Genomic DNA, 19,441 nt, shown 5'->3' on the forward strand with positions numbered 1-19,441 from the left:
GATTAAAACTCTTAGGACAGTTGATATCCATGCACCTAAATTGGCCGATAGACATCTCCCAATTCTCCTCTATGTGGATGATGCAGTTCTCTCCTTGTCTTCCATAGGCACGAAGAGGGTACTAAGAACCCTAGCATCCTCCTGTAATGAGGAACAATTAATAATCAATTATAACAAATCTAAAGTCCTAGTTTTCTCTAATAAAAGACAAAAGCAAAAGTGGACAATTGATGACTCCCATGAACTAGAACAAGTTAAATGTTTTAAATACCTGGGCAGAGTATTTCAGGCCTCTAGGAAATCAACAGCCCAGGTAAACTACGCCACTTCTACTGCCCAGAAGAGCTCACAAGCAATAATAAAATTTTACAGGCGATGGGGCAAATTACATCCTAGCAGCATTAAACTATGGCCAAAACAATTGCCCAACTACTATATGGGATACAACTTGGCCCATATACGGTTTGCCCTTAGGTTTTAAGGGCTTATGAAACCAATTGAATTTCCTTAGGTCTTTGGTACCCCAAAGTGCACCCCAATGCAGTTTTGAGGCTTGAAGCTAACATGCCAAGTATTAAGGCTCAGGCTTGGATCACGATTTTAACTTCACGATTCAAAATCATGTTTGACCTTACAGGCCTGATGCCTTTGCTGTTGTCAGACAGCTACCAATCTCATTGGCACCATACCTGTACAAAAGAACTTTGCAGTCTTGGCCTCTCCTGAATATTTAGGCCAACTAACTCTGGAGAAGGCCAAATCAGTAGTAAAAGAAAGAATTAGGGACATTGATCGCCCAAATGGTATTACCAGTGCTCCCGAATTCTGTTGTCACATTCTAGGTAGCTGCAAACTCTCTGCTGCAGGGTATCTATACAATCTCTTCTTAAACAAATATAGATGGGCCTTTTCCAGAGCCCTCTTTGATGCCCGCCCTCCAGCACTGCTGGCAGGAAGATTTCATGGGACTCCTTATTCAGAGAGACTTTGCCCTTGTGGATCCAGGGAGGCAGAAACTCTTGCCCATGTCCTCATACGGGGTCCTTTTTATGATGCCCCAAGACATGCTCTGATCTCCCCAATTACTTCTAAATTTGTGGGTCATACTGCTACTGATAGATTTGACCTTTCTTTAAGGGATGCTGATTCCATACTCACACACCAGGTGGCCAAATATTTTTATGAAGTTGTACAATTACACAAAACTTAATTAGATATATTGCTTCACTGTTTCATTATTTTCCTTTTTCCTGACAATGAATTGTTGGATTAAACTATTTTCTTTTATTGTAAAGGCTGGTCAAAGACTGTAATAAAGATATTCAGATTCAGGACAGCTAAATGGAAGTGCCATAAAGTACAGTCAAAGAATCTTGATGGTGAGGGATCACTGGTTTACATCAAGGATCAACAAGCAAAAAGATCACCAAAATGCTTTTGTCAGTTTTATTGTGCTGTTTAATATCACACTTGAAGAAGGCTTGAATGTTTAATGTAACACTTGAAGAACTGGCATTGTACTGTAAGACCCTCTGGCCAGGCCCATATTCAGGAAAGTGCTTAAGAGGAAAAAGAAGGCCTGGAGCTTATTCAACAGGCACAGTTGGGGAATGGAAGACTGTTTTGGAAAAAGCCTGAAAACCTGACTAGGATTTTGATTCTGGTCCAATTTATAGTAATCAAAATCTGTCTCAAAAATAAAACACTGAAATGTAGAATATCTTGTCTACAGCATATCTGCTCAAGCTCTAAGGTAATTTGTGGACCTTCCTGATGGGTGAATGAGGAAAGAAGGTTTCTTCTAGTTTTACTGGGTGTTACGACAGATTAAGAAAGGGAGTTCAAGACATTAAAATAAGCAGAGGCTGGAAACTACATTTCTTTGACAGAGGCCTCATTTCGCTTAAGCTTTGGGGTTACGCTTCTATACAAGACTGCTGGCATTTTTTTAATAACAGAAATTGCATTCCAGCTGGCTAAAGGTCTTTTGTTAAATTTGTGTGGAGTATTTTTATAAATGAAAGCTTTGTTGATTTAAATAAAACTTTCTCTGAGGTACTCATGCATTAGGTTTGGAGTCTTGCCACAAAAACATATTTGAAAGATTTCCCTAGTACTATATAGTACTTTGTCACCTTGAGCTTCTGCACTTCAAAATGTTTCACTACATCACTGATTTTAAAATAAACACATGGTGCCTGCACTTGTTGAGATTTGGCAAAATTGTCAGGAAGCCAGTGAGAAAAAAAATACTGTGGGCTAGATTCAGGGCTACTTGCTGCCCAGCAGTGTTGGTAAACCACCTAGAGTCACTAGGTAGCATGTGGAAGAAGACAAGTAGCTCCTGAACCTTGGAAGCCTTTGCTTGGAACAGAGGGATGAGGGATTTCTCCAAGTATTTAGCCACATGTGTGGAAGGTTTTCTTCCCTGTCTCACATGACACAAGGCAGAAGCTCAAACACATTACACAATAATCAAAATATGCCTCTGGCAAAGCTGAGCCAAAAAAACAAGCTGCTGGAAGAAACTGGGATGCAAATACAAGGCACCCACTTCAACGAACTTCATTTGAGAAGGCAAGCTTTCCAGAAGTTTCATTTAAAGGAAGTGCTTTGTGACAGTAACTCCCAATTCCAACAAAAGTGGACAACAAGGTCCGGCTGTGGAACATCTGTTTAAGATTCAGCAGATTTCCAACTTGATGTCAGGCGCTGCTTGAAGAAAGTGGTGCTCGTAAGTAGTATTTTGTTTTTTAACTTCATTAAAGCATTTTCTAACTAGGGCTTTCAGTCAGATCCTATGCAAGCTAACAGTACGAGCGACTTACTCTTAAAGTAAACATGCGTGAGATTGTCACTTAAAATAGTTGATTTCTTGAGGCTTCTATAGCACTGACGGGATGTGGGGGGGAGAGAGAGTGCAGTGGAAAAATGCTGAGTTTTAATGTTGTAGCTGCAAAGTTCTGTGTCTTGTGCAAAAGATTTTAAATAGAGTGCCAAGGAATCGCTGGAATTGTGACTCTCCCATGAATAAGGTCACACATGCTCAGTGACAAAGGGTGAAATTCTGCTGCTGAGCTCAGAGTTTTGAAATCGGAAAAATAAGAGTGAGGAGGCCACGATAGTCCTTAATATGCACACTAGTCTCTCGCTGAATTCCACCAATGACTTCCTCTTAGATTTTCCGGTCTCATAAACAGCTCATCTGCTTTCATCCAAAAAGCTGCTTTTAAAATAAAGATATAACACCAAAACAAAAAACAAAAAGCCAAATCCCTGCTGTTTCTTAGAGAAGGAATAAAATTAACCCAGAACTAAAATATTCATTTTAGGTCCCTAGATAATAAAACTAAGAGGACAATCGGCACCAAAAAAACCCAGGGTGATATTTGACATGGCCTTTGTGATACAAATGAAGGACGGCTTCATTGCTAATAAGATCCATCTGCTTCCCTTTAGCTGCTAAAAGAGGCTCTACAGAAGGCTGAAAAATAGCAGATAGTACTTTACGTAACTAATCAAACTATGCAGTCCATTGAAAATATGAGTTTATCTTTTCCCATACCTTCTGCCAACAAATTTGACAAGCTTTTTTTCTTCCTATATACTCACCATTCAACTGGTTAATGATCTCTCCAACTTTGAGCTTCCAACTGCTCTTGGGCAGATCCTGCCTCCTCCTCCTCCTCCTCCTCCCCTCCCCATCTAAAGGGAAGGGGGAGGGGTTTAACTGGAGACTAGTGGAAATACGTAAAAAATAAGTGGTCCCGTAAAAAATAAGTGGCAGCGTTGAAGTTTTCCCCAGACTGGTAGCTACAGGATTGCTGCAAACTGCAATCTATACTGATTTATCTGACTAATTTCTGAGATTTATGTAGGAATGTATGCTCAACTGTTCGAACTTACCTTGCTTTTTTTTCTACTGCTTTCCATATTTTAATTTTAGGAAGCCAAAACAACACTGCGTGTTAGTGTGCTGTCTAAAACTAATACCGTGCCACATATTATTACGCTCCTCCCAATAAAAATAATCTCGGAATGACTTACACGTTGTTCACTAGGTTGCTTATGAAACTTTAAAATATAATAATCAAAGAATCTAAAAAAAATAAGTGTCACCAGGTAAGACCGTGTGATAAATTACTTGTTTCAATAAGGAAATATGTTAAAAACAATTCTTTTCAATCTGTATTAATGCTGAACCAATTTGTGGGAATAGTCCTTTGGTGTGAGATAGCGATGCCTATTCACAAGAAGAGTACTCTGTGCAACCTCAGAGGTCTGTTGTTCGTGCACCAGCCTGCACGTATAAGAAAAACAAGGCCCTTCCCCTGTGGGGATACCTGAGGTCTTAGGCATGGAAGTCAGATAGATGACTTTGGACCCGACCCTCTCTCTCAGCCTTAGGAAGAAGGCAAGGGCAAACCACTTTTGAAAATGTTGCCAAGAAAACTGTGTGGACTTGCCTATACAGTTGACAGGAGTCAAGACTGAGTTTCAGGCACAAATATGTAAGGATGAGATTAATAACTGGCACTAAGTATGAAAGGTTGATTGCCTGAAACAATCTGTATACAGTATATTTCCTAACCGAGCAATTCAAGAGAACTCTAATTTGTCTTCCTGCAAAGACCCCTTCATTTCCTGCAGGGAACTGGATCCAGTCAACGCTTCCTGCTGGAGGTGGAGGGACATTCTTTTTCCCCCCCTTGCCCCCCCCCTCCAGGTATCAGCTCCCACTGGGTTCCAGAGCATCCCCTTCTGGGGAGGGGCCCTGCTCTCATCTCCCCTCTTCAAGGCCAGCAGAATTGCACTCAATGCAAGTCTGAGTCCAGCCTGCTCTCTAGATTAAACAGAATTTTTTTAAAAATAGAATTAGGTCCATAATGTGATTGTATTTAATATATTTTAAATATGTTGACATTTGAGGTTGATGTTTTAAAAAGCTCAATATTAATAAGGATAGAACTAGATACGGTTCTCTAAGGGTAATTACATTTCCCCACAACTCTAGCAGTTACTATTTTTCTCACCTATGAGCAAAGCATAAAAGCAAAGAAGGAAGGGTTTTGAAGGTAGAAACTCTCCCTTTGCTGCCATCTAGTGGTTGTCTGCATATCTGCAACCCAGATACAATAGCCCCTGCTTGGGAATTGGTCTTGAACGCAGACAAAACAACAGCACAAAAGTAGCTCACCCGCTGTTCCCCACTCAACCTGCCAGGAAAACCTCTAGAAATGGGAGAGGGTACACTAGACCAGTGTTTCTCAACCTCAGCAGCTTTCAGATGTGTGGACTTCAACTCCCAGAATTCCCCAGCCAGCATGCCAAGGTTGAGAAACACTGCTCTAGTCATTCTGTGGCTGCAGCTTTCCCTAGTTCCTCATTTAAACTTCCCCCACCTATTACAAAAGCCTTTCCCACACTGCCATCTTAAACTGCTTGACTTCTATGCTAAACCAGCTGGAAATGAAACCAGCTTAAAACATCTCTTTCCAGATTTCAATCCCTTCCTGTCCTGCCTAGTAGCGTGCCCTCCCATATATGCCGGGAAAGCAATTGGTGATCTGCTTTCTTTGAGAACCAGGGGTTTCCACCAAGGGATTTTGCATATGAGACACTCTGCATTGATTCTCCCTCATAACTTTCATTTTCCTCCCTGGTGTGAGGGAGGGAAGGAAGGAAGGAAGGAAGGAAGGAAGGAAGGAAGGAAGGAAGGAAGGAAGGAAGGAAGGAAGGAAGGAAGGAAGGAAGGAAGGAAGGAAGGAAGGAAGGAAGGACCTGGATTGCACCAGGATTAAAAGGAAAAGGAAGTTTCATCCTTCCAGCAATGAATCTGTTTAAAAAAGGGGGGGGGGGAGTGGGAGCGTGCACTTTCTCCATTCCACCAATGAACTTGTTAAAAAAAAAAGTAGTCCAGCATTTCACCTTTCCCTGTGAAAGAAGCAAAAAAAAAAGTTTCACCAGTCCAGGTTCCTTCTGGAGAAGACAGACAGTCCAGCAGCCCAGGACAAAATGTCCATGGAGGGCAGCAATCAGTGATGAGAAGGGAAGGGGAAGAGTGCCCAGTAACCAACTGGAGTAGTAGTGTTTGCCCACAATGAAATGAATAACCAAAGGCAAACCAAACAGCTCTGCTTGAGCCAGCACAAGTCATACAATGCTCCTTTTTTTTACAAGTAACTTTATTAAAGATGACAATTACAATAATAAAAAGTAATACAAACTAAAAGAAAGATAGAAAAATAGAAAAAAAGAGTAAAAGGTGCAATGGGAAAAAATAGGAAAGACATAAAGAATAGAAAGAAACAAAAGAAAAGAAACAAAGGTAAGAATATAGTGAAGAAAAAGAAAAGAAATATATAAAGAAATGACTCCCAACCTTCATCACAAGTATAAACAATTTTAATATCTTTTCACCTCCTCTTAAATTACAGCAAATGATCTCTTCTTCCCATATCCCATCTCTTATCTATAAACAAATCCAAAAGCATCATTCCTGGTGTCAGCAAAAGTCGATTAAGGGTTATCAGAAATAATAATATATCTATTTTAACCTTGATAAAATAAACCAACTTTATATTCCATCCTTTTACTTCCAACAATCTTGATCTTTAGTCCATTCAAATAATGGAGAACTTGATTTCTTCTATGTCCCTTCTCATGAGATTCTTCAAAGCTTTAACAAGTCTTTCTTGTAAGTTCAATATAGAAAAATTATCCAGGTCACTCTCTTGGTTTATTGTTTGCATGTCCCTTTTACTTATTAAAACATCAACCAGTTTCTTTTGTATGCCCAGTGTAGCATCTTTTTCCATGTCATAGCTTCTCATTTATAAGTCCATTTTCAACTCAATCTCTGTCTTGTCAGATAAAATTTGTTCCTCTTCCATAACATCTTTTATACAGAATCTATCCATAGAGGCAGATATTGCTGTTGACATTGTTAACATTAATTTCTGACTTCATTTTTCAAAAATATCATTCAATATTTCCAGTGTTAGAATATTTAGTGTCATTCTGTAACTGTTGGTCAAGTTTATTTGTTCTACTCCTTTAAGTGAAACCTTTAGTTTCCTCTGGTGACCAATTTTTTATCTTATAATGTTTTTTATCTCATTATCTCATTATCTCATTATATTTTTTCTGTTTTTTCTGTTTTTATATTTTATGGGTTTTTATGTTTTTTATTATGTTTTATCTTATTATCTTATTGTATTATTTTAAAAAAAATCAAAACGAAAGCATTTTCCCATGGAAAAGATTCTTTATAATTAATTCCAAAATCTTTTTTCAAATTTATCTGGATCCTTGGCCCATTTGTAACTTTCTAAAATCAAAGTTTTAATTAACCTTTTGCTGTCTATTTCAAAAAATATTTTTTAAAGTTCTTAAACTTGTAGTTAAAATTTTCTTTCATTAAGGATTGAAGGCAGACTCACCCAGTGTTTTCAGACTTGGTGACCCAAAGGTTTCTAATAGCTGAAAAGTAGTTAATAAGCAATTTACGAATGTGATTAGAAAAGAAAGTATGTGAACTTAGTGTCCTTTCAAAGGCACTGGCCATGGTTTGAGCAAAAATGACTATTCCCTCATCTCCCAGGGCTCAAAGCCTGCTGGAGACCATTATCTTACAGGCTCTTCATGAGGAGAAACTGTCTGGAGCACTTGTGGGTGATCTCCCATCCTCTCTTTTGTCTGGAGAGGTTCAAAGAGCTGGTCTACTCACTGGCTGTTCATTCTTAGCCATGGTCATCAGCTCCACTTTTCATGGAGCCATCTTCAGTCCACCATTCTTCCTCTGGAATTCCATAAAACACTACTTTTGATGCATAGGAGGAAATGAGCTGGGGTGGGTGAAGGATTACACTTTGTGTTTTGCCTTGACAAACTGTTAGTGGCCTCTTGTCAGGCCCAACCTATGAATAATGGAGAAACAGTCCATTCAAACTTCAGTTCTTTATTTGCTCACACTGTATAGACAGAATCTTGCCAGACTAAAGCTACTCTACCTAACCTAAAAGGAAATAACTTGGGAGAGCTCTAGGGTGGGGCTATTCTGAACTTCTTCATTTTCCCACCATTGCCTCCCAGACTGTGCCTCCTCTTATCTCTGCCACCTCCTTGGAATGTACTCCCTCCTTCCTGAGAACCAGCGGCACCACCAAAATCCATCACACTCTACTCATCCTGGGGCAAGCTAGATATGCAGATCAGCCCAATGTATCAGTAGCATTGCTGGAGCCAACCAAAATTTTGATTGTTGGTTGGTTGGTTGGTTGATTGATTATGTGCCATCAAATCAGTGTCAACTTAGCAACCACATAGATTTCTGTCCCCAACCTAGTCCTTCAGTGCACCCAACACCACTGTCCATCCAATTTGCTGCTTGCTGGTTATCCTCTTCTTCTCTTTCATTCCACCTTTCCCAATATTATAGACTTCTCCAGAGAACTAGGCCTTCACATCATGTGTCAAAATATGATAATTTGAGCTTGGTCATTTGTGCCTCAAGTAAGAACTCTGGGTTGATTTGTTCAATGATCCATTTGTTTGTTTTTTGGCTATCCATGATATTCTCAGGAGTCTTCTCTAATGCCAGAGTTCAAAAGCATCAATACTCTTCCTATCCTGCTTCTTCAAAGAGACTTCAGTCACCTTCCAAGTGCAGTGAGTGACAGGTCACTGGTGTGAAGGTATTCCATGTTGAAAACCTGTTCCTCGGGTTCTGAAAACAGGCCTTCTGGAAGAAGAGTCAACCTAGAGGGGAGGAGGGCTGCTGTATTTGCTCAGCTGATGGCTGTCCCTGACAGTGGCATCACCAAAATCACAAATGAGGCATCATAGATCATTCATATTCCAAAGCATGTGTCAGGAGAAGATGAAAATATTACTATGAAACTGGAACAGCAAAGGATGAATTTAGGCTGACTCTACATGAAGATGAGGCAATTGCAGCATCATGACATATCCTCTAAAAGCAGTTAGCAGGCCATCTTCATGCCACAATTAGCAGGAGATGAGGATGAGCCCATATGAACTATATATTTTTTCTGGCTACCTGGTGCTTTAAAATAAAGACTGTACCCTGTTAATTCTGTACCCTGCAACCTGTTTGTTCTCCTTTCTCAGCTCAGGGCATACACATAGGTCATAATTCTTTGGGAGCCATAGGAAAAACTTTTACATATGTCCAGAGCTATTTTCTTTCTTCTAAGTTTTAGCTGGCAAGTTTTGTGTTTGAATTCTAGTGGTTTGCTGATATTTATTTGAACTCTGATTGATTCTGAGAGCACCCAAGAGAAATACTATACTATAGAAGTGGGGTGGGGCTGGCATCCCGCTGTATTATTTTTTACTAGCTCACTGTGTACAACATGGAATAGAGGAAAATATTGGAGATGGCTAAAAACAAACATCATTTTCAGAGAGTCATTTAAATCTCTCCCTCTCTCTCTCTCTGTCTCCCCCTCTCCTGTGTGGTCTTAATTATATATATTTTAAAATGGTGGAATCCTTTACATAACAATAATTCATAACATATTTCTCCAGCAAGCAATCTGCAGTGAGGAAACACATCATAAAATGTGTGTTTGATCTCTGTTGCTCCCTTTCCCTGAAGACATACAGACTGTTTCTATCATTCCTGACCTCCCCTGATCTAAGGCTATTTATTCTAGGGAGTTTATTTGTTTGTTTATTCATTTTATTCAATTTGTATAGCCACCCATCTGAAACCAGTGACTTTGGATGAAGATAGTGATTTTATATTCTTTTTTAGATTTTATAGTGATGATAGTCTGATTTTATATTCTATGATTTGAACTTAAATCCCCTCCCTTTAACTTGGGGCAGTAAATTACACTCAAATGCATTCTTCTTTTTAAAATGTGAGCTCTATGTGTGTGTATATGTGTGTCACACCTCTCTCTCTCTCTCTCACATACACACACACCAAGATCTGCACTCAGAGGCTCCTTCTACCTGTGGTCACTGGCTTTGCCACTCCCAGTTGTAAGCAAAGTTTTCATGCCCTAAGCAAAGGTTCTCGTCCTTCCAGTGGTCAATGCTCCCTCTTGCTGACTAAAGGGAAGTATTCTTTGCTCTTCCCTTCTAGGGTGTCTTTTCATGGCAATGAAAATAATTTCCACTGCAACTGAAAGGAGGAAATCCAGGCTTAGAAGGGGCAGAAGCTTCTACCAGTGAGAATCCATGTGTCCCACCACTCCAGAGAAACACTGCAAAACTGCCTCTGTAATATTACCCTGGAGCTGGTCAATAGCTTTCCCAACTCCACAGAAGTCTCACAAGTTGTGGGAACACAAGGAGTGGCTCCAACTTAGATCACTCAGTCTCCATGTGTGGAAGCCCCAGAGTTATAAACCCTCCACTACCTCTACTTTTCAAGCTGTATTTCCTTAGCTGCAGGAACTTCAGAGCAGATACATACAGAAATATGGTATAAGGCTCCCAACATTTAAAATATACAGTGGAGGGAGAAATCAATCCTTTTGCCCAGAAGGGGATACAGTTATTTTAAAAAGTTCTCCCTGAAGATCTCTACCACTAAGATAGTAGCTGAAGAGAGGTGACATTTGCCCAAGTGTAACAAAACAATGGCAGCCTTGCAGTACGTTGGAAGGTTGGAATAACATAGAAGTGACTGCCTGAGCACCTAAGTCTCCTGAACGTAAGCTGCCCCTGCAATTCCCTTTTCTGGAATTCCACTCTGAATCTTTGCCCTGCCCTCCTGGGTCTCAATCAGTCTACTTCTTCTATGCCCCCCTCCCATCTTTCCTGACTCTCTCAGAAAAGACTCCATCTCCACCTCTCCTTTGAAACAGGGGCACCTACAGTAGTTCCTAAGAAGCTCCTAGAAGGGCAGGGCTTGCCAGATCAAATCTGTCTTCTGGATGATCCACACCGTCAGGATGGGATGTGTTAATTCCAGAAACAAAAACAGATCTCACATCAATGTCTAGCATTTTCAGACACCTATACATACTTAAAAATCTTTTGGCTCCCCCTGAGAACATTCAACAAAATCTTTTGTTGACAGTGGCATACTCTGATATACCTGAGTTCTCAGGCTGCAGTACTCACTAGACAAAGTGTGGAAAAAATGGTATTGGATTAGCAACCAGGAACAATCCTTCTATAAGTTCAGAAGAATACCTTTAGCTACCTACTGTTCCCATCTAAAATTACTCAAATATATTTCTGTGATCACTCACAGCCCAACACATTTTTTTCTTGCTTGCATAAAGCTATATATTTGCTTACAGTTTCCAACCTAAAACAAAGATACCAACAAAGGAAATAGATCTTGTGTCAGACTCAGATGCCAGCTCTGCTGCTCCCCACTCCCCATATCTAGTCTGACAATAACATTTCAGGAGCTAGTAATAATTATTCCAACCTTTACAAGTTCATGCATTTTACTAATCTTCCAATGTGATATATGCTATTACTTGCTATCAGTGCCCTACTATTTTCTACATTATTTCATTCATTCATTTACATCTCTCCTTTCTGAAGAGAGCACAAGGCAGCATACTTGGGATCTCCCCTACTTTTATCCTCATCATGACACTGTGAGGTGGGACACTGAGAAAGAGTGAAGGGACCCAAGTTATCCTATGAGCTCTGTGGTTGAAGAGGGACTTGAACCTAGGACCTTGGCCACCACATTATGTTAGAGTAGTCTCACTGTATCAGCCATGTAGGCCAGTCTCATTCTACAAAGGAAAAGAAAGAAATTGGTGCAAATCTGAAATCAGTGTGGGAGCACTTCAGCCTCACAGACTGCAGACAATGTTGTCACCCAACTTAAGAAGGCAACTATAAAGACTAATTAAGAGCTCTTCAAAAATTTCCACTTTATGTCTTGTGGCTGGAAAAACAGTCTTGCTAAAGAAAAAAAGCCCCATTATTTGTATAAATCAGCTCTCAAATAGACTGTGTATGTGTGTGTTACCACTTGTTTGGGAAATGACCACTGTTAATAGAATAATTTTCACTTCCTTTATTTTCTTCATTTCATTTTGCTGCTTATAATTTCCCATCAACCATGGGTGAATGTATGCTTCTAACTCCTGTAACATTGCATGTGTCTGATTATGTGGTCTCTAGTACTGTGCACAAAAGCTCCTGCTACAAGACATCTGATAGCCTTGAGGTGCCAGAAGACTCCTTCTGTGTGTGTGTTTTCTGCAGCAGTCTATCAAAGCCACCCCCCTGAAAAGATTTTAGAAGGCATTCCTAGTTCCTCTGAGCCCCAGTCTCAAATGTTAGTTACATAACATGTTCAACTCCTGCCAGTCCTAGCTGCTTCTTGCAACATGCATCCATAATTGCTTCTGTTTCATTTCTTGCAGGTATCACCATGATCTTCCTTGTTCTGGTTGTCTGGATTGCTCCCTGTATAGCTAATCAATTTCTCAGTAGCTTTGTAAAAGCAGAAATTCAGAAAAGTTCCAAGCAAATAATCTGCAGTTTGCCAGGACCACCAGGCCCTCCAGGTGCTCCCGGAGTTCTGGGTGCTCCTGGAAATATAGGAAGGATGGGTCTCCCAGGAAAAGATGGACAGGATGGAAAAGATGGAGAGAAAGGAGAGCCGGGGGAGGAAGGTAAGAGATGGCTTCCTTTTCAAGATACTTTTCTATCTCAGAAGGAATCCAGAAAGAGCAGGGAAGTCTAAATCTGCCATTACTGTGCTAAATCCATTTACCTTCACCAAGCCCTTCCTAAATAGTACCTCTGCTCCAAAATCAAATTAAGGACAAACATCATTTTTTAATGTATTATGGCATCCTACTGGAGTTTATTATTTCAGAAGTCCATAGCCATAACTTATGACAGAGGTGCAAAAAGTGTCATTCAGAGGCTTCATGCAGCCCACGAGCATTACTCTTTTATGACTTCCAAAACCTTCCCAGAACAGCTGGGACTAGAACTTTAGGCCCTTCAGGGAGTGGGCTTTAAAAGGCAAAATAGGATTTTTTCAGCTTTGTAGCTCTTTAAGGCACCTATCATATTGCTTAAAACCCCCAAAACTCCTTCCCAAAGTAGGTTTTGGACCTGCTCACTTTGGGAGCATTGTGTTTGACATACTATGTAAAGATGGTTCACACATCACGTTTTAACAAGGTTTTGTGAATAAACCATGATGGCTTGTTTTGCACATAGTAGATGGGTTTGCACTTCATATTCAACCCATTGTAGGAACCCAGGCAATAAAACATAGATATCACCATCAAATGGTCCTAAGTACTCCCTTCTCCATCAGAAATGAGATTGATTGATTGATTGATTGATTTGATTTGATTTGATTTGATTTGATTTGATTTGATTTGATTTGATTTGATTTGATTTGATTTGATTTGATTTGATTGTTTCTATAGCCGCCCATCTCAGCAAGTGACTCTGGGCAGCTTGAGTAGTGACTTCAGAATTCCTTCACCAGAGAGGTCCATCAATTTATCTTCCTCCTTACCTTTAAACAGCAGTAAAAACTGTCTATCCGGATATATGTTTGAAGGAGGGAGAGAAAATAAATGACCAAATAAGGCTGTTTAGGTGCTCTGCTTCAGCAAAGGATCGTTACCTTGTCGTGGTGCTGGAGCTTGAGCACCTCAATGATGCCATGAGCTAAACCATGAAGGGCCACCCAAGACAGGAAGGTCATGACAGAGAGGTCAGACTAAATGCGATCCCTGGGGAAGGTAATGGCAACCCACCCCAGTATTCTTGCCATGAAAACTAAATGGATCAGTACAACCAGAGATATGTCGGTGTACCATCGGAAGATGAGACCCCCAGGTCGGAAGATGGTCAAAATGCTACTGGGGAGGAACAGAGGATGAGTTCAACTAGCCCCAGACGTGATGACGCAGCTAGCTCAAAGCCGAAAGGATGGCTAGCGGCCGACGGTGCTGGTGGTGAACGGCGAATCCGATGTTCTAAGGATCAACACACCATTGGAACCTGGAATGTAAGATCTATGAGCCAGGGCAAATTGGATGTGGTTATTGGTGAGATGTCAAGATTAAAGATAGACATTTTGGGCGTCAGTGAACTGAAATGGACTGGAATGGGCCACTTCACATCAAATGACCACCAGATCTACTACTGTGGACAAGAGGACCACAGAAGAAATGGAGTAGCCTTCATAATTACTAGTAAAGTGGCTAAAGCAGTGCTTGGATACAATCCAAAAAATGACAGAATGATCTCAATTCGAATTCAGAGCAAGCCATCTAACATCACAGTGATCCAAATATACGCCCCAACCACAAATGCTGAAGAAGCTGAAGTAGAGCAGTTCTATGAGGATCTGCAGCACCTACTGGACAACACGCCTAAAAGAGATGTTATTTTCATCACAGGAGACTGGAATGCTAAGGTGGGCAGTCAAATGACATCTGGAATTACAGGTAAGTATGGCCTGGGAGAACAAAACGAAGCAGGACATAGGCTGATAGAATTTTGCCAAGACAATTCACTCTGCATAACAAACACTCTCTTCCAACAACCTAAGAGACGGCTTTATACATGGACTTCACCAGATGGACAACACCGAAATCAGATTGACTACATCCTTTGCAGCCAAAGGTGGCGGACATCTGTACAGTCGGTAAAAACAAGACCTGGAGCTGACTGTAGTTCAGATCACGAACTTCTTCTTGTACAATTCAGGATCAGACTCAAGAGATTAGGGAAGACCCACAGATCAGCTAGATATGAGCTCACTAATATTCCTAAGGAATATGCAGTGGAGGTGAAGAATAGATTTAAGGGACTGGACTTAGTAGACAGGGTCCCGGAAGAACTCTGGACAGACGTTCGCAACATTGTTCAGGAGGCGGCAACAAAATACATCCCAAAGAAAGAGAAAACCAAGAAGGCAAAATGGCTGTCTGCTGAGACACTAGAAGTAGCCCAAGAAAGAAGGAAAGCAAAAGGCAACAGTGATAGGGGGAGATATGCCCAATTAAACGCAAAATTCCAGAGGTTAGCCAGAAGAGATAAGGAATTATTTTTAAACAAGCAATGCGCGGAAGTGGAAGAAGACAATAGAATAGGAAGGACAAGAGACCTCTTCCAGAAAATCAGAAATATTGGAGGTAAATTCCAGGCCAAAATGGGTATGATCAAAAACAAAGATGGCAAGGACCTAACAGAAGAAGGAGAGATCAAGAAAAGGTGGCAAGAATATACGGAAGACCTGTATAGGAAGGATAACAGTATCGGGGATAGCTTTGACGGTGTGGTCAGTGAGCTAGAGCCAGACATCCTGAAGAGTGAGGTTGAATGGGCCTTAAGAAGCATTGCTAATAACAAGGCAGCAGGAGATGATGGCATCCCAGCTGAACTGTTCAAAATCTTGCAAGATGATGCTGTCAAGGTAATGCATGCTATATGCCAGCAAATTTGGAAAACACAAGAATGGCCATCAGATTGGAAAAAATCAACTTATATCCCCATACCAAAAAAGGGAAACACTAAAGAATGTTCAAACTATCAAACAGTGGCACTCATTTCACATGCCAGTAAGGTAATGCTCAAGATCCTGCAAGGTAGACTTCAGCAGTTCATGGAGTGAGAATTGCCAGATGTACAAGCTGGGTTTAGAAAAGGCAGAGGAACTAGGGACCAAATTGCCAATATCCGCTGGATAATGGGAAAAGCCAGGGAGTTTCAGAAAAACATCTATTTCTGTTTTATTGACTATTCTAAAGCCTTTGACTGTGTGGACCATAACAAATTGTGGCAAGTTCTTAGTGGTATGGGGATACCAAGTCATCTTGTATGCCTCCTGAAGAATCTGTATAACGACCAAGTAGCAACAGTAAAAACAGACCATGGAACAACAGACTGGTTTAAGATTGGGAAAGGAGTACGGCAGGGCTGTATACTCTCACACTACCTATTCAACTTGTATGCAGAACACATCATGCGACATGCTGGGCTTGAGGAATCCAAGGCTGGGGTTAAAATCTCTGGAAGAAACATTAACAATCTCAGATATGCAGATGATACCACTTTGATGGCTGAAAGTGAAGAGGAACTGAAGAGCCTTATGATGAAGGTGAAAGAAGAAAGTGCAAAAGCTGGCTTGCAGCTAAACCTCAAAAAAACCAAGATTATGGCAACCAGCTTGATTGATAACTGGCAAATAGAGAGAGAAAATGTAGAAGCAGTGAAAGACTTTGTATTCCTAGGTGCAAAGATTACTGCAGATGCTGACTGCAGTCAGGAAATCAGAAGACATTTAATCCTTGGGAGAAGAGCAATGACCAATCTCGATAAAATAGTTAAGAGCAGAGACATTGCACTGACAACAAAGGTCCGCATAGTTAAAGCAATGGTGTTCCCCGTAGTAACATATGGCTGCGAGAGCTGGACCATAAGGAAGACTGAGCGAAGAAAGATCGATGCTTTTGAACTGTGGTGTTGGAGGAAAATTCTGAGAGTGCCTTGGACTGCAAGAAGATCAAACCAGTCCATCCTCCAGGAAATCAAGCCAGACTGCTCACTTGAGGGAATGATATTAAAGGCAAAACTGAAATACTTTGGCCACATAATGAGAAGACAGGGCACCCTGGAGAAGATGCTGATGCTAGGGAGAGTGGAGGGCAAAAGGAAGAGGAGCTGACCAAGGGCAAGGTGGATGGATGATATTCTAGAGGTGACAGACTCGTCCCTGGGGGAGCTGGGGGTGTTGACGACTGACAGGAAGCTCTGGCGTGGGCTGGTCCATGAAGTCACGAAGAGTCGGAAGCGACTAAACGAATCAACAACAACAGGTACTCTGCATTTTTAATTTTAACTAAGCTTTTATCAGTTGGGCATGGTTGGGCAGGTTTTAGATGGTTCAGCTCATGTTTTGTAGAAAAATATAAATTGAATGAAACTGACTGAAAGGACAGGATGTTAATATTCCTTCTGGCTCCTAGGCCTGATCAGGGAAGATATAGAGGGGAAAGATCTGTCATTTTCTCTGGGATGATGAGACCTAATTGGGGTGTAATTGTATTGTCTGGCTGACTTTGTTTATAAATAGAAATTATCTAACACTGGGATGGATCAAGCTTAAGCTTCCTGCCAATAGGACTCCTGACCATTAACAAAAATCAGAAGGAGCTTTTTAGCACCTTTTCAGACTAATAGATGTTATAATGCCTACATTTTTGTGAGCTACAGCTCACTTTATCAGATGCACAGAGCAGCTAGACTGATATAGGATTTAAATTGGAATGAGGTGGGCAAAACAGGGTGTTTATGCAAATACAGGTTACACATGGGACAGATTACAAGTCCCTTATCAATTAACAAGTGTAATGTGTTAAAAACCCATTGTGTTTGTTGAGGCCTTCTGAGATAGCTTGAAACCTTTTTGTGCAGGCAACATTTCTTTTTTTCCAAAATGGCTAAATGTAACCTTTATTAAAAGTATATGCCTGTTAATAAAATTTGTTTCTCTGAAAAGATGTTACCAGACTCCTCCTCATTTTTGGCTACCATAGGTTAACTTGGTGCTCCTCCTACGAGCTCTCCACTTAGAGGGGACTTTGAATTTCATGGAGTTTTGTCCTGCTAGAAAAAAGGGGACAGAACTTTCAGAACAATGAGGGTGTGGAAAGCAGAAGAATTGGCAAAATGTCTTCCCACCCCACCCCCTTTCAGAGAGTAGAAATTTCTGAATGGAATTTCACTTGGGATGCTTCCATTTGCAGCAAAGCTCTGATCCAACCCTGTATTTAGCATACAAACAGGGAGGAGTAACTGCAAATATGAACAATAATTCAGCTGGTGGTTTTAGCATACAGTTACTGCTTCTTATGTAGTATCTTTGTGCTGGAGATATTGACTCCATTCCCACATAACACTAAGCCAGAATTTTAAAACCATAGTTTGTTCAGCAAGCTGCAGTGGTCTCATGTACACATATGGTAATAGTTTAGATATCACACCAAGCCCAGAACAAAACAAACTGTCATTATGGCTTTGCAGGATGTGTGAATCCTTCTTTCTCTCCCAAATACTTATCTAGAAGAGAATATATTTTCTGACCTGCATTTTCTAACAGAGGGACCAGGACAAGAGATATGGGGGTACAGTTAGATTAAAACAGTGCAGTTCAAAATCTCTCAGTAGGTGAAATCTATGTAACGGAGAGAGCTTTTTTAATGCTTCCTGGGTTGGAGAGCGCGTTTTGGTCCTCTGATTGCTATGTCCAAAAGCACAGAGCCACAAGTCCCTTGTATGATCACTCACTGAGGTTGTGTTTTCTCATAGGTACCCAAGGCAGGACAGGAAATCCAGGCCAACCAGGAACGAAAGGGAAACCAGGAGCCATTGGCAAAGCTGGTCTCCGTGGCCTAAAAGGCCCCAAGGGAACCCCTGGAAAAAGCGGGGGGCCTGGAAAGAAAGGGCCCAGAGGAACCCAAGGAGACTCTGGGATGCTTGGCCCTTGCAGCTGTAGGGCCAAGAAAGCCAAATCAGCTTTCTCTGTTGCCGTGACCAAAAGTTACCCAAAAGAGAGGTTGCCCATCAAATTTGACAGGATCCTCATGAATGAAGGTGGAAATTACAATGCTTCCAGTGGGAAATTTATATGCAACATCCCCGGTATCTATTATTTCACTTATGATATCACACTGGCGAATAAACACTTGGCTATTGGGCTGGTGTACAATGGTCAGTACAGGATAAAAACATTTGATGCCAACACCGGGAACCATGACGTTGCTTCTGGATCAACAATCCTTTCCCTAAAGCAGAAGGACGAGGTTTGGCTGCAGATATTTTACTCAGAACAGAATGGGCTGTTCTATGACCCCTACTGGACAGATAGCCTCTTCACTGGCTTTATGATATATGCTGATCAGGATTATCTCAATGAAATATAGGGGAGGCTGCCAACTCCAACAAACCTAATGGAAGACCGAGAGCATGAAACGTTGTGTACATTTATCTCTGAAAAAGTATTTCAGCTGCAAAAGCAGGCCTAAACGGACAGTGGCCCAAAGCTCCTGCAATATTTATATGATTAGCCTAAATGTTTGGGTTTCTTTGTCTCAGATGATACAGATGCTTAAAGAATCATTCTTTTCCATAGATATACATTCATAAGTGATTTCTAAAAGAGAGGGAAGGGGAGATAAAGAGATAAATTTTTATTGATGGTTATGATTCCATAGATTGGGACGCGGTGGCGTTGCGGGTTAAACCGCTGAGCTGTCGATCGGAAGGTCGGCGGTTCGAAACCGCGCGGCGGGGTGAGCTCCCGTTGCTCGTCCCAGCTCCTGCACACCAAGCAGTTCGAAAACATGCAAATGTGAGTAGATTAATTGGTACCGCTTCGGCGGGAAGGTAACGGCGTTCCGTGAGTCATGCTGGCCACATGACCCGGAAGTGTCTATGACAACGCCGGCTC

The 19,441-nt window shown here is 41.1% G+C and overlaps 1 protein-coding gene across 1 annotated transcript; it reads left to right on the forward strand.

The window, feature by feature from the left end:
* The first annotated feature begins 2,258 nt into the window (after positions 1 to 2,258).
* On the forward strand, positions 2,259 to 19,198 carry C1QTNF2 (C1q and TNF related 2). The gene is made up of 3 exons (XM_063296481.1): positions 2,259 to 2,734; positions 12,378 to 12,629; positions 18,301 to 19,198. Exons 2-3 carry the CDS (start codon positions 12,386 to 12,388, stop codon positions 18,912 to 18,914), a joined length of 858 nt encoding a protein of 285 aa, XP_063152551.1. The 5' UTR covers positions 2,259 to 2,734; positions 12,378 to 12,385; the 3' UTR covers positions 18,915 to 19,198.
* Positions 19,199 to 19,441: the final 243 nt, after the last annotated feature.

The sequence above is a fragment of the Candoia aspera genome, chromosome 2 (assembly GCF_035149785.1).
Source record: "Candoia aspera isolate rCanAsp1 chromosome 2, rCanAsp1.hap2, whole genome shotgun sequence".
Classification (NCBI taxonomy): domain Eukaryota; kingdom Metazoa; phylum Chordata; class Lepidosauria; order Squamata; family Boidae; genus Candoia; species Candoia aspera.